Source organism: Lactuca virosa, chromosome 7 (assembly GCF_052849685.1).
Source record: "Lactuca virosa cultivar CGN04683 chromosome 7, Lactuca_virosa_CGN04683_v6, whole genome shotgun sequence".
Taxonomy (NCBI): Eukaryota; Viridiplantae; Streptophyta; class Magnoliopsida; order Asterales; family Asteraceae; genus Lactuca; species Lactuca virosa.
Window position 1 is genome coordinate 9,190,047 of NC_136432.1, and position 15,858 is coordinate 9,205,904.

General features: G+C 34.0%; 1 protein-coding gene across 1 annotated transcript; it reads left to right on the forward strand.

The window, feature by feature from the left end:
• The first annotated feature begins 5,432 nt into the window (after positions 1 to 5,432).
• Positions 5,433 to 5,933, forward strand: LOC145126382 (uncharacterized). Its single transcript, XM_079061760.1, has one exon. The coding sequence runs from the start codon at positions 5,433 to 5,435 to the stop codon at positions 5,931 to 5,933; it is 501 nt and encodes a 166-aa protein (XP_078917886.1).
• The last annotated feature ends 9,925 nt before the right edge of the window (positions 5,934 to 15,858 follow it).

Genomic DNA, 15,858 nt, shown 5'->3' on the forward strand with positions numbered 1-15,858 from the left:
TCCCTGATCAAATCTAGAAGTGGCGAATCGATAGAAATCCTCATACATAAACTCCCAACATAAGTACTAGCCGCCTTGCGTCTCAAAGCGTCAGCGACCAAATTCACTTTCTCGGGATGATACAGAATCTCGCAGTCATATCCTTGACTACACTAAACAATCTGAGTTTTCTTACAACAACAACTATCACTCCAATATCGGTGCGCCGCCATTCTAGCTCCTCTACGGGAGAAAGTGTTGTACCCCAATTTGTTGGGGAAAGATTGGTCATAGAGTCACAGGAAGGACTGAGGTAGTCCTTCAGACTTCAGAGCTTATTCATCAGATTAGGCAGAGACTTCAGACAACTCAGAGTCGGTAGAAGAGTTACGCCGACAAGCATCGATATGAGTTGGAGTTCCAAGTTGGCGACATGGTCTTGCTGAAGGTATCACCCTGGTGTTGGATTAGATGTCTAAGCTCATAACTATTATTGGTATGTATTCGACCCGACTTAGCATGGTCCATTTGGGTTGCATGGCATCGCAACGATTTGGATAGACTTTTGTGAGAAAAAGATATTTATGATTTATTAATATATTATAAGTTCTAATATATTAATATGAAATCATATTATTTAATTAGTATTGATCAAGAATTAATTTGGAATTAATTCTGTGATCAAAAGACACTAATTAAATATATGGGTATTGATTGTGTAAATCATTCATTCTTATATATGTGGGCTTATGATCCATAGTTCTTCATGTTAGGCTAAACCCATGGAGTAACCCATGGATACTCCATGGAGGTTTTAATCCATGGAGCATGAAGAATATGGAAAGACATGAGTTACATAGTGTAACCCTAATAGCCACAATATATAAGGACCCCATGGCTCAAGAAATCGGCCAAAGGAAAAAGAGTTCATACGAGAGGGTTAGCCGATTTTGAGCATAAGGACCTTTTCTCTCAAGTTATTCGAAGTTGTTGTTGGTGTTGTGTGAACCATTTGAGGTGTCACACTTGAGGCACTCGGCTCTTAAGCTCCATGGGATCAAGCTACAACACAAAAGGTATGTTACTCTAACTAGTATCTTATTTGGTATATGAAAATGCATGCTAGTTATAGGTTTAATGCCTTGGAAACCATTTGCATGTATAATTAGTGAAAACATAGATCCAAGGTATTTAGGGTTGTATGTGCACCATATGATGTTATATTATACCAAAACCCTTCACCTGGAAGGGTGTAATACACTTTAGGAAGAGGGGAAAGTTGGGGCATAGGTATATTTGGCCATTTCAGGTGATTTCCAGCGTTGGCAAGGTAGCTTACAGGCTGGATTTGCAGAGCTGAGTCAGATTCACAACACCTTCCATGTTTCTCAGCTTCGTAAGTGTGTGGATGTTGATTCAGCAGTTGTTCCTTTGGAGGATATTCAGGTTGATGATCGCCTGAATTATGTGGAGACCGGTGACGATCTTGGATTGGAAGACGAAGGCCTTGCGCAACAAGGTGGTGTATTTAGTCAAGGTTCAGTGGAAACATTAGAAAGGTTCTGAATGGACGTGGGAACCCGATTCAGAGGTGCGGGAGAATTACCCTAGGTTTGTTCGCAACAACGGACTTTGAGGACGAAGTCTAGTTCAAGTTGGGGAGAATTGTAACATTCGGTTCAGGTGAGCAATTGTCAAGTTTAAAAATTCAAAGGGTTTTTCCCTACTCACGACGTGAGATATTTATGTCACGTCGTGAGGAGATTAGTACAATCACACATCACCTTTGACCTCACGACGTGAGCACATATGGCTCACGACGTGAGACCTGCTTGTAAGGAACCCTAATTTTGGGGGTTTTATTTCCATATTTGAAAGAAGTGAGGGCTAGGGTTAGCCCACCCTCAGCCCCTATCACCTCCTTGCACTCCCCTTTGAAACCCTAACATCCATATTTGATCTTGAACTTATTGGTGGTGATTTTAGCCAAGAAGAAGGAGGGGGAGAGCATATAGTCTATTATTTATGCATTCAAGTCTCACCATCAAGCATTTACACACTTTATGGGCCTTTTGTGAGTATCAAGTTCATTGCTTTTTGAGTCCATAAGCTTAGATCTAGATTTTTATGCTTAATCCTTCATATGCAAGATGATGTAGTGATTGGAATCCATAAAGTTTCCAACTTTATGGATCTCCAGTGTCCCTTGAGTAGTATAGATGCTAGATCTGGAATATGGTTGAGTTTTATGACTCTTGCATGAGATTTGGGGCCATTTTTTCCTTTTGTGCCCTAGTTAGTGTTTAGGACATGCATGTCCAAAAAGCCACGATTTTTATGATATTCTGGAGTAAATAAGACACTATGGAGGATTTGGTTGCTTGGCTAAAAAGATATTAAGAGTTTCATTAAGAACTTATGATCAGAGCGTTCTCACAACGTAAGCACATGGGTGTCACGACGAGGGGATGGTATCCCATGACTGTTATGACTTATTAGGTCACGACGTGACTAGCGGATTGTAGGACTTTCGAGTGCGGATTGATTTTGACTTTGATAAGGGTTTAACCAAATTTGAACTAAGGGTATTTTGAGTTGTATTTAAGATTGGTCACTATTTGATGAATAGGTGACTGGTAGAGCTGATATTCGGAACAGTGTCCTGTTCAGCGATCTTTTCAAACTATGAGGTGAGTTTTCCTCACTGTTCTTGTGGGTAGAAGGCACCACTGCCTGACCATTAGTTTATGTATCCTGGTATATAGGATGGTGCTATACGGTAGTGATATGTAGATCTGTTTGCTATTCTGTTGATTGGTTATATGATTATATATTGCTAAGTATTGGTTATTTGTTATTTATATGTCGACATAGTATGTGGGATTAAGACTATACTGCTTTGTGCTGTCAGTCAACAGACCGGGGCATTCTAACCAGGAGATTGTAGACCGGGGGTAATCCAACTAGGAGATTGTGGACCTGTTATGTATTGGGCAATCCAACCATAAGGTTGTAGGCCGGGGCATTCCAACCGTAAGGTTGTGGGCCAGGGGTAATCCAACAAGGAGGTTATGGACCCGGTATCTGTTGATTAATTGTTTGTGCAGTGGTACTTTGGGGGACCTCACTAAACTTTGGATTATAGTTTCAGGTACTTAAGATGATCTTAGCAAGGCGAAGGCGTGATCGTGCACATCCTTCGGATTTATGTTATTTGGACTTTGCGATACTCTGATTACTGAAATACACTTTTGAAACAATGATTTTGTAAACAATTATGGTTTTGGGTTGTTTTTGAAAATTTAAAATTTATTGTGATTTTTGGGATGTTACACTTTTAAATCAATCCACCCCATAATGAAAACCTCAATCCCTAAGCCCACGAGAGGGGAAACACCTGTCACATCCACACATGTATGTTTCTCCCATCCCTATCCAAAAACTAAAGTTGGAATCCAAAAACCAAAGCTTTAACTGGTCTAAGTATTGACCTTCCTTCAAAGGAGGCAACTTTCATAGCAATGAAAATTTCTTTGAACTTAAATTAGATTACTATAATTGGGTGGAGTTTCAAACTACAATGTTGCAAAAAAATAATAATAAATAAATAAATAAAAAATAGAATGCTACAATAAAAAATTAGTAGAAGACATTGTTATTTATTACTTTTAACCCTTTCCAAAATTCATAAACTGTTTGGGAGATAATTTCATCGGTTACCCACAAAATGTTGTTTCTTTTGAGTTAACTTACCAATAAAATTGTATTGTCAGAAAAGCATAAGCATTTACAGTTTTCTCTCCATTCTTCATATTTATGTTTATATTTTTGGATGGTCAACATCATTTTAAACATGTAACTCTCATACTTAAGCATGTTCTCACTTGTCAAAGTATAGGTCTCAAAAAGCTTGGTCATTTGGGCATATTTTAAAATAATTTACAAGTTTGACCCATTTTATACATTTTAAGAACCTATTTATCCCATCATATCTCAAAAGCTCTAGCCATTATCCTTGATGCATTAACATCATGAATTTAACTATCTTTTGGAACCTAGTTATCCCATCATATCTCATAAGCTCTAGAATCAGATGTGATAATGGAACAAAGTTCAAGAATCACCAATGAATAATCATCAACTGTATGATTTTTTGAAATCCAACAAAATCAACCATAATTTTTATGCTCTTTATACACCTCAATAGAGTGGTCTTGTTAAAAAAAAGGAGAACTCCAACCCTATGTGAAGCTTCCCAATCAATGCTTATCTTTGTTGATCTATTTTAGTAATTTTAGGCTAAAGCAACTACAACCACATGATATACACAAACCCGTTCTTTAATTAACTATTAATTAAATGTTACTTTTTATGAAACAATGAACAAATGAAAATCAAATGTTAAATTTGTTCACATTTTCAGTTTTTGGTGTTTCATATAGAAATTAAGGATCCATTAGGAAATTTTGGGTTAAGATAGAGGATTAGATTTTCCTAGGTTACTCTTTTACACATACATCCTTTTGCGTTTTAACTTTTAAGCAAACTGCTAGAGTAATCGAAGAGAGCACCGACGTTCTCTTTGACAAACTCTAAAGTAGGAGACTATATTGTAAACATTTTGGTCATCAAATGGTTGGACATGTTCAAGATCCAGTTCAATATGTTCCTACATCTTGTACTTTTGGCAACAGGTAACTCACAACAATCTTTTTTAAATGCAAATAGAATGGCTCGATAAACAACAATGTACTTTAGTTTGAATTTTGGTATATAAATAAGTAACTAAATAAGAAACAACAATATACATTAGTTTTCCAATTTTTGTAATTATTGGTAACTTAATCTTTTCCATTAAAATAGATTATTTTTTGTCTTTTTTAATGGATAGATTCTTTATGTTCGTACTTTGTAATGGACTAGTTGTAACTTATTATGTTGGATTAATCGGTTAGTTAATAAAGAAAGTATTATTATATTAGGATAACTTTGATTAAATAATTGTTTTTTCTAGTTTTAGTATTAGATGAGGATTCTATTTTATTAGTATAAGTAGAGGGTTTTTGTAGGTTATTTGTCAATCAAGTTAATAAGTCTCGTTTTTAGATACTCTTTTGCATTCCAAGTTCTTTTTCTTTTCCTGTCGCTGTCACTGTTTGGAGTTCAAGTTTGCAACATCAAATTGCTTTACTGTTTTTATTATATTTACATTTGGTATCAGAGCGGTTACGTTGAAGGGGGTGTGATTCGAGGTTGATTACAAGCAACCCCGATTTCTCTTAATCAGACTTGTGAGAGACTAACCGGAGGCGCGTAATAAACAGACGGGAAGACGTCAAAGCGGGTGGCTTTGAATCGGTTCGTTTTACGAGTGACAAAAGACGGTAAAGGTGGTGGTGACCTTGTCTTATTGTCCGGTGGAAGAGGTTGGGGTTGTCAAAGGAGAGAAAATGATGGCGTTGGTTGAAGGAGGTGCGATAACGTATCAAGTTCCGGTTTTGACTCCAACGAATTATCCGGTGTGGGCAGTCAAAGTTAAGTCGATTATGGATGCACACAACATATGGGAGACGGTCGAACCGAAGGCGTTAGGTGAAGCATCAGATCAAAAGAAGTCAAAGCAAGCTCTTGCCTTTTTGTTTCAAGCGATACCCGAAGACATGGTGTTGCAAATGGCAAGTTACATCGACCCAAAACAAGTATGGGATGGGCTGAAAACACGATATTTGGGTGTGGATCGGGTGAGAACGGCTCGACTTGCAATGTTAAAGAGAGAGCTTGAAAGTTTGCGCATGAAGGAGGGTGAAACGATCGATGATTTTGTGACGAAGTTATCCGGTTTAGCTTCAAAAGCAAGGAGTCTTGGTTACGAGCTTGAAGAAGTTGATTTGGTGAAAAGGTTACTTGATTCGATGCCTAAGTCGTTTCTTCAAATCGTGGCTTCAATAGAATAATGTTCGAGTTGGATTCGATGTTATTCGATGAGGCGGTTGGTAGATTGAAGACATACAAGGAACGTATAAGAGAAACCGAAAAAGTGGAGGACACTCAAGGTGGGTTGTTGTTGGCTAGTGAGGAAAAATCACATGTCTGTAAACATTGTGGCAATGGACGTTCAAATCGGGATAACTTTGGACGTGGCCGGGGAAGAGGTCGGGGGTCCGAGAGAAGTCGAGATGGCAATAAACGTGTATGGGATAAAAGTCACGTTAAATGTTACAAATGTGGTGAGCTTGGTCACTATAACAACAAGTGTCCTAAATGGGAAAAAGAAGAGGCCGGTCTAATCGAAGAGGAACCAGCACAGTTTTGAACGAATGGTATGACTAAACCGATTAATGAGGTGATTGTTGGATTAATCAGTTAGTTAATAAGGAAAATATTATTATATTAGGATAACTTTAATAGTGGTGGTGGTGGTGGCGGCGGTGGCGGTGGCGGCAGCTGGTAGCGGCGTCGGTGGTGGCGGTGGTAGTAGATACAATTCCATTGCAATAATATAAATACATAATTGATAATGCACATATATATTATTATTATATATTTTTCTATCTTTTATTTTTTTCATCATAAAAATATTACAAATATAATTGGATAAGTATATCTATATTAAAAAAATTTAGATTCACTTTTTATTTCAAGAATATATGATTATAGGCAAAATCCGAAACAAAATCGTTTTAATTTTCTCTGTCAAATTCTTTTTCATATTTGAATAATTTATTACATTATTCGATGATAAAATATCCTACCTAATAAATGAAGATTTTTTTGTCACATGTCATCATCTAATTCAATACGACACATGTTATTTTTCTAATTTTTTCAATTTCATTTAAATACACTTGGCAAATTGTGGTGTTTTTGGTTTTTTTATTATATAATAAAAAAAATCTAATCTAAAAATATAATAAAGAAAATAAGGAAACTTAAACGTCTCTATAATTTCTCTGATAATTTGTCAATTAACGTATTAAATTCAATTTAAATTCAAATAAACTTTCCTAATTGAAAACATAGTTTTCAGCCAATCCCTTTTGAATTCACGATAATTTGCAAAAACCTTGCAAAAATTGGCTCATTCACAGCTAATATTAATATTCTTTCCAAATTCAGTTTTGTAAATTATTAAACATGTAATGCTTAAGAAAATATATTAATTTTTTTAGAAAAAAATAACCCCGTGTAATACACGGGTCGCATACCTAGTACTTTAATAACTGTACAACCCCTTATTAAAAAATTGGCTCCGCCTCTCGGACAAGATGAAAGCTTCTCTATTTTAGCTTTCATCTTTTATCCTACCATTCGAAAAATAAACACTCGAATCAATGGCAAGTTGAATGCTTGTTGACATTTATCAGTCAAGCATGCCAATCTGTAAATAGAAATTTATACATTTCCATCCAAGCTATTGTTCTAAAATCAACCATTTCCATGATTCTAGCTGATAGGTGGCATCAATTTTCTATTTGGCAGAAATCTAATGGTCAAGATTTATGAACTTCATTTTGACTTTTTTTTAAATTAGTACGTTCAACATGGAGAAACCTTTAGGTGTTTTCCACAATGTCATCACATGTTTCACCTACCTTGCAATGATAAATGGCTGGTGAGACATTGTTCATTATATCGAGTATCAAACAAACAATGCATTGATAGTTACCACACTTTCTTATTACAATACCATTTCTAACATAGTATTGTTCACAGATGAGAATACTCTCTAAGTACAGTTTTCCAATATATGCTCAAAGGGTATCTATAATTATATTATAACGTGTGAGTTTTTCTCGTCTTGACTGCATTAATAAATAATGACAGGTGGTTAAAAAAGGTTATTTAGGATTAATAAAAAAGGAAAACTTTCAGAAAAAGTACCAATATTCAGGGCTCATTAAACTTTATTTTTATGAACAGAAAATGACAACATACTAGGAATTGTTTACAGATAATGACAAAAAAAACTGAAATTTTCACACATTTAGGATTTTTGGTCGAAACATTTATCCAGTTTACTAAAGAAAATGCCATAACTCATAGAGAAAGAGATATTAGCATCAAATATGAAGCCTCAAAACTACAATAGATGCTTTGGCGTAGCAACTGATAATAATTCACCATAACATGAAATGGTAAATGGATAAATATTTTGACATAAGAAATTATCCACAGCCTAATAATGTAACCAAGTGTACTTTAAAAAACGTATCCGAAAAAAAAAATGAAAATAACTTAAATGAATTCAAAGCATCACCAATAAATTAACCTCCTGGATCACATGATCATGCAAGAGCAGCTCCCTATATCATCTTAATTACTCCATCCGCTAAGCTTTCACATTTGATGGAGAAACAAAACCTTTAGCTTGCAAACAGGAAAGAACCTACAAACCAAAGAAGAAAAAGACAACAAAAGTGATAAAAAAATATTATGAGCATTGATTGAAACAAGTGTATCCGAAATGGAAAAGCAAAAGAAATTTTACCTTAGAACATAAATACCCAAGTTGAAGCTCCTTGACATGGCGAAGATTCATTATATATCCTTCAAGCATCTGTTGTTCCGCATCATTAGGCGTTGCCTCATGATGCTCGAGCTTTGTACAAGAATAATTTAAATGAGCTTTGACTAAAGAAGACACATCTAGCAACAAAAGCTTACACAAAAAAGTTCCACCTCGGATTGTTAGTGATAAAATATTAGGAGCATTGATTTCCATGATATCGACTTCCGATTCAGCATGAGGAGCCATGTATCCAGATAACACCAAATTTTTAAGACTCTTTGAAGTAATATCGAGCCGCCTATAACCATAGCAATGACTCAACAGCAAAGTTTCCAATACAGGACTCCCAGATAATATGTTTTCAATCAAATCTTCATCTAAACTCTGACACCAATATAGACACAAACTCCTAAGACTTTTCCAACTAATCGCCCCAATTGGATTAACCATGCACCCATATAATCCAACCTCAGTCAAATATGAACTGGTGAAAACAATTTGATCCAACACAAACTCATCTTCATATTCGTTATTCGTAAACAACAAGTCAAGCTCTTTAATGTTACATCTTATAGCATAACGAATCCAATTGTTGAGTTGCGATTGAAATTTATTTTTATAACCGGTATACACTTTGAATGACTTGAGCTGCTTCAATTGGCGACATTGAGTTAGTGATGAACTAGTAGGAGCACAGATTTCCATGATATCATTGGATTCGGATTCAGATTCAAATTCAGATTCAAATTCAAATTCAAATTCATCATCTGAAGTAATATTGGGCCACCTGCAATCCTGAAACACCAAAGTTTCCAAAAGAGGACTCCCAGATACTATATTTGCAATCAAGTCTTCATCTAAATACACCATAGAAATACACAAACTCCTAAGATTTTCCCAACTAATTGCCCCACTTGGATTCAATTTGCATCCTGATAGTCTCAGATCAGTAAAACATGAATTGATGAATATAAATTCATTCAACAGAAACTCAGCTTCCCCCTCCCAAATGTATAAGTTAAGCTCTTCAACGTTACAGCTTATAGCATAACGAATCCAATTGTTGACAAGTGATTCAAATCGGATGTCATAAAAGGTATGCACTTCGAATTTCTTGAGCTTCAGTTGGCGACATTGAGTTAGGGTTTTGTCGACCAATAATGCAAAATCGGACTTTAAGTTAGGGTTTTTGAAACATTGATCTGGGGTTGTAAAAATCAGAGTATGTACGGAAGCCCAAAGATGTTCCCATCGCTTGGAGAGGACACCTGTTCTAATGGCGTCTTGTGTGGAGGGTAAACGAGAGAGGATTTCAAGAAGCAAGCAATCCGGCAGTGCACTGATTCCATCCTCTTCCCCTTCTCCATGGTTTCTTCAAATTTAATCCGTTTCTGGGCAATCTTACGTTGATATTGTCCTTCTTCCAATATCTTCAACGTAGCCTCGCTGATTTCCCCATGAAAAGTTACACTCAATTGGCGTATATGTATAGTTGTATACGATGTCTATGAAGTTTTGCTTTACCCCCCTCATCTTTTAAAATATACTATTCAGTCTATTAAAATGAGATATATTTCCATATTCAGATCATTTATTTAAATGATCCACCGTTACCCAAATGAGAAAAAGTACTATTTCGACTTTAGGGACAGATCTATCATCCAGGAGGCTATTCAGAAAATTTTAGTTGATTGCTGAAAATTATAAGTTTAAGTTTAGAACAAATAACAACATGAAGCTTTTGAAATAAATAAAATTATATAAAATAATATTTGTTTAGAAGCTAAAATCGAAACACAATGACAAAACATTTATTTTCTAAATTACAATTATCAAAATTTAGAAATCTTTTATAATATGCTCCATTAAAAAAATCAAAAATAATTTGGCAATATAAAAAGTCTAGTAAACAAAACGACGTCGAGTATTTGATACTATTACGTATTAAAAAAGCAATATCATTACAAACGCATGTTGAGTATTCCATAATTTTTAATTAAATTAAGCTTTTATTAGAGATTCTATAAAACCCATAGCCCATCAAAAATCCATTTGAACCTTTTTTTTTTATAAGAATTAAACTTTATATCGAATCAGTAGCCAAATCACCATTTCATGGGATGCCTTCAAGTACCCCTCGGCCTCGTTTGATCCCTATTGATGATCTATTTGTTATCATTTTCATTGGTTTATCTAACATTTAGTTCTTTACTTATTTGGTTGATTAGTTTATGTAATAAACTATTTATGGGTGGCAATCGTTTTATGTTCGGATTGACAGGTCAGAAAGCTCAACCCAGACACGAACCATGTAACCCGTTTAATTATACGGGTTCGTGGGTCACAATTGTTTGTGAGTCAGATTTGGATTTGTGGGCCCAATGTTCGATGGATGGGTTGAGCTTTAGTGCTTGATGTGTGAGTCTTGAGACTCAAGACTTGATGCGTAAATCTTGAATTGTTTGATTGCTTGATTCTTGAATGCTTGATGCGTAAATTTTGAACTGAAGTTTGAATCGTTGTAAAAGATTGAGAACTAATGGTTGCGAGAATGTGAATATTGAATATGTGATTTAGACCTAGGGCAAAATCGGCCAAGGGAAAAGAAGTCTAAATATGACATATTTACTTATTAAACTTTATTCTCTCTCCTTTATTTAATAAGAATATTTTTTATTTCTTTCATTCTAATAAATTAAATGGGTAACCTGCAAAATTATTTGCAAACCCGAACACAACCCGTATAATAAACGGGTCGGAGGATTAGAAAAACTCAACTCAAACCCAGTTTTTTTTTTCTTGTGTTTTCGTATCGAGAATTGTCACCTATAAAACTATTAATGATTTTAATGTCATGGAACATTTTAGGTAATTGAGTTTCATACGGGTACCAAAAAAGGATTTAAGGCCATAAACAAGTGAAGAAGTGTGAGTGCACCATAGTTTAATTTCCCTACAGAAATTGGAACATAGCCAAAAATAAATTGATAAGCAAATCATTTCGTTATTAATCTGATGAGTAATGTTTAACTTCTTTGGTGGAGTATTATATAAGAACATTACATGCACACAAGTTGCTTAATGATAACAAAACTCTGGGGAAATACACCACGTGTACATAAATCACCAATATAATATATAAAGTTAGTATTTACATATTTGTCTCCAAAAAAGTCAAAACAAACTACATATCTATTGAATCAAGTCAAATCCTGATTATTAAACAGCAAGTCATCAAAACCGCATATCCCAGTTGCATCAACACCATTCTCATCAATTCCCTTCCCCAATTCACAAAGACCCGGTGAGATGAAATCACTAAAAATCTCAAAGTTGTCATTGACCTCGTTTCCTGGTGGTGGTGGTGGCTGCTGAGGAGAAAAACCGGGCGGCTCCGCCCAGTCACTCCACTGCAGCCCAACAGATGGTGGTGGCTGAGTCATGGTGGTTGCAGCCACCTTGTTCTGGTGAGACAGTGTAGGTGGTTGCTGCTGAGTCAAAATGGATGGCAAGTTGTCATCAACACCTAGAAGACTGGCCACGGAAGACATCCAGTCGTCTCTTTCTGGCCCAAGGGTGGAATCGTCATTTCCCATTTCTGGACAAAAATCATGCTGCTGAATGTAACTCTTATTCACACCACCATCATCAAAATGACCATTTTGCCCAAACTGAATAGACTTTCCATCATTAGCTAATCTAAAACCAGCAAAACTTGAATCCGAGCATATCCTATTATTGTCTTCAATGCTTAAAAGGATGTTTTTCTTTTCATTGCCACAAACCCTAAAACTACGGTCGGGTTTCAACTGGATTTTGCTTAGTAGGGGCATATTTGGAAATGTCCTTAATCTTGATTCATAACAGTTCAAACTGAATAGGCTTGGAGTAGTGTTTCTTGATCTTATTGGAAAAGGATTCCAATGGGATTCTTGAGAATTTGCTTGTGAAGGGTTGAAATTGAAAGGGTCAGTGAAATCATATGAAGAACTTGTAAACACTCCTTGAGCTCGTTTCATGCATATCCGATACTTCTGCAAATGAATTTGAAATAGGGTTGAATGCAAGAAATAGCAATGTACTTTCATTGATTTGTTTATTAATTATAGCATCTTACTTCATTACTTCCTATTACAACATTCTACTTTGAAAGATCTACCAAATTATTGCAATATGGTCCAAATACAAACCAATTTTTAAAAGTATAATGCCATATTAACACACATACAAAAAAAAAAAAAAACTAGAAGTACAATGCCATAAGTGGGCAGATTTTTCAAACTTCAATGCCTTAATCAGAAAAGAAATTGGAAGAACAACGTTGTAATAAAAATTGATACAAGTAGGATGCTATTATACATATATAAATGAAAGTATGTTGCTAATCACTCTTATCATTTACGACAAATCTCAATTTTTAATGACTATTAATTGTGTATATTTCCAGATTCTATAAGTGGTAAACGCAATCCTTGTAATTAATCAAAAGATATTCTAGTTTTAAATGCTCACAGGTAATCACAACGAAGCATGCGTAATTAAATTCCATTTTTCTTCTTATTATCTGTCCAAATAAAATCTCAAACTATAAAAATTATAAAGTATAGATAAAAAAAAAACTCGAGAATGAGTTTTTGAAAGTTGAAGAACAACAAACCTGCAAATGACTAGCCACATTTTCTCTTGTCAATCCTGGAACATTCATAAGTTCAGCTATCTTCTTTGGAACAACTTCTGAATCCCAAAACAAAGAAATAAATATAATTAAAGCACAACATTTTATGACGGATTTGCCCTTAGTAATCATTAAAACAAAATCATTTCACAAAGGGCAAACTCATTACAACCCGTAAAAAAATAGCTGTTGGAAGAACATAAAGCTCAATAAGAAAAATAGAATTTTGTCAAGAAAAAGCATCAAAATCAAGAAGAATTATCTTACTATCATTCCCTAATTGATCAATGGCGTCCAAGAACTTTTGATGCATCTCCTTTGTCCAAACAATCCTCGTTTTCTTTTCTACATTTCCATTTTCCTCATCAGTTTCTATCTTTCTTTTATCTCCTGATTTCCCCGATGACGATGATATTTCCCTTTTACTTTTTTCTTGTGCCATTGCATTTGCCCAAAGATTATTAACTTCTTTCACACTTAAAGATTTCAATATATACACAGTTACACCATTTCCACCACCCTCTGAAACCTTCTTTATATCATCAACATCCGGTGACATCACTACATCATTTTTATAAAACCAGGTTATTCTTTATACAAAATATGTGACCTATTTGGCAAAATCTGTTTTCTTGGCATTGATGGCTCAAAAATTCAATAACTTTTATCTTAAACTAAACAAGAAATCTGAAAAGTTAGTAAGAATTTGGTGTATGAACACAGAAGCAAAAATAAAAAAAGGAAGGTAAACTTACAAATGATTTGGAGTTTAAATTCCTTTTCTATATGATCAATGATCCCATACTTCTTTGCATATGTTCGATGAACATTTGTCAAGATTATTTCCAGTGTGTCTTTCTTCTCCCGGATTATACTTAGTGCATCCATTTCTTTTTCGTAGCTAAAAACTATAAGAAAAAAAGTTTAAGAGATTAATACTTTTATTAAGGTTTTACTCATAAAGTTCATAATTTGCATATCCTAAAGGAATATCAAGATAAATTATGAATAAAGAACATACAATTACATTTAGCATGAAATCATATAAGATTCTATAAAGAGAAAATCACAAAAAATTCTTTTTGGTACCTTCATAACGACAGTGATCAAGCATATTGGATACAATATTACAACAAACATGATCATCATTCACGAGCAATATGCATATATCTTTCGCTCTAATAGATTGTGTGGATCTTCCAAATGAATTAGTTGTGCTCATTTTTTTTGATGAAAGAGAGTAAGGAGAATGTAAAACAAGAATTGTCTTAATATGAAGGTAAGATCATTGAGGGAATGTTTTGTGAAAGATCAAAGAGGATTGAGTTCTTATATATATATATATATATATATATATATATATATATATATATATATATATATATATATATATGCATGCTATTAGGAAATATGATGGTTTTTTATGCATTAGAGGTGGGTCCAACATTAATATCAAGGGAAATGGGTAATTAAGATAGAGAAGAAGCGATAACAGAGAAAAAAATAAATAGTAACAATTAAGCACATGAGTGTGTATCTAGGAGGATTAATACATTAGGTATGTGTGTCCCATAAAGAATGCAATGCTTGATTGAAGAAATACTTTTATAAACAAATTGTCACAATCTCATCTCTCCCATGAAAATGCATAGAGTTTCCATTATAAGACATCCCAAACATTTTTATCAAGTTTTAAGCAAAAGTTAACTTATTTTCTCACTGGTATCATTCCAAAGAGATGATATTTACAAGATGCAACTATGTTGTAAAGAACAAGCCTTTTTGGCTTTTTCTTTTGCCTAAAATAAATAAACTTTATCATGTTTTCATCTTTTTTAATTAATCATTACATCCCTTTTTTGTTCCTTCACTTGAAAATGTTTTAAAAAAAATATGAGCTACCGGTCCTAAATATTTTTAAGAAGAATATTTTTCCTTAGTGATAATGTCATAAAATAGCAATGTACTTTTAAAATTATATATTTTTTTCCATAAACACTTGGCCTTTTAATTGAGCTCAATTTATTTTTTTGAGTCATCTCATCAACATTTTGGTTTAATACAACAACACCACGTCATTGCAAAGTATATTAGCTAAAAATCAACAGATACATCAATACCAAAACCATTTGCAAAGTATATTATGTATCAAATGTGTAGGGACAAATGTTGAATTTTTTTGATTTTAAGCTAATATACTATTGAGATGACTCAAGAAAGTCAAGCTGCTTTTAATTAAACGACCTAAACTATACACTTTTTGAAATAAAGAAAATAAAGCTGCAAAATTCCATACCAACCTTAGGAGAGAAAGACCAAGGATATAAAGTTACAAACTTCCAATCAAATTTATAGTGATTCCTGTTTAGACAATAACTTTCAATCAGTTTGAAGCTCAAACAATAATTTTCATTTATATAGCTTGTTTGTAACAAAAAATAATAAGTATATAAAAAAAAAACTTGAATTGAAAAACCAAGGTTAATATATTTATGTATTTGGTATACAAAAGCAGCAAAGATATAACATTCCACGCTTGTCATTATATTTTATGGTGTTCATTACAGCCAAGAACTTAAACCATATACATACATAATCACATGCCCATATAAATACATAAATTATATACATATATGCACATACACAAAGCATATACAAAATATATATCATCATACACACATGCATATATAGATAC

Bases quoted from the DNA above. Each gene is read 5' to 3' on its own strand.
- LOC145126382 (XM_079061760.1), top strand. From the start codon at position 5,433: ATGGCGTTGGTTGAAGGAGGTGCGATAACGTATCAAGTTCCGGTTTTG.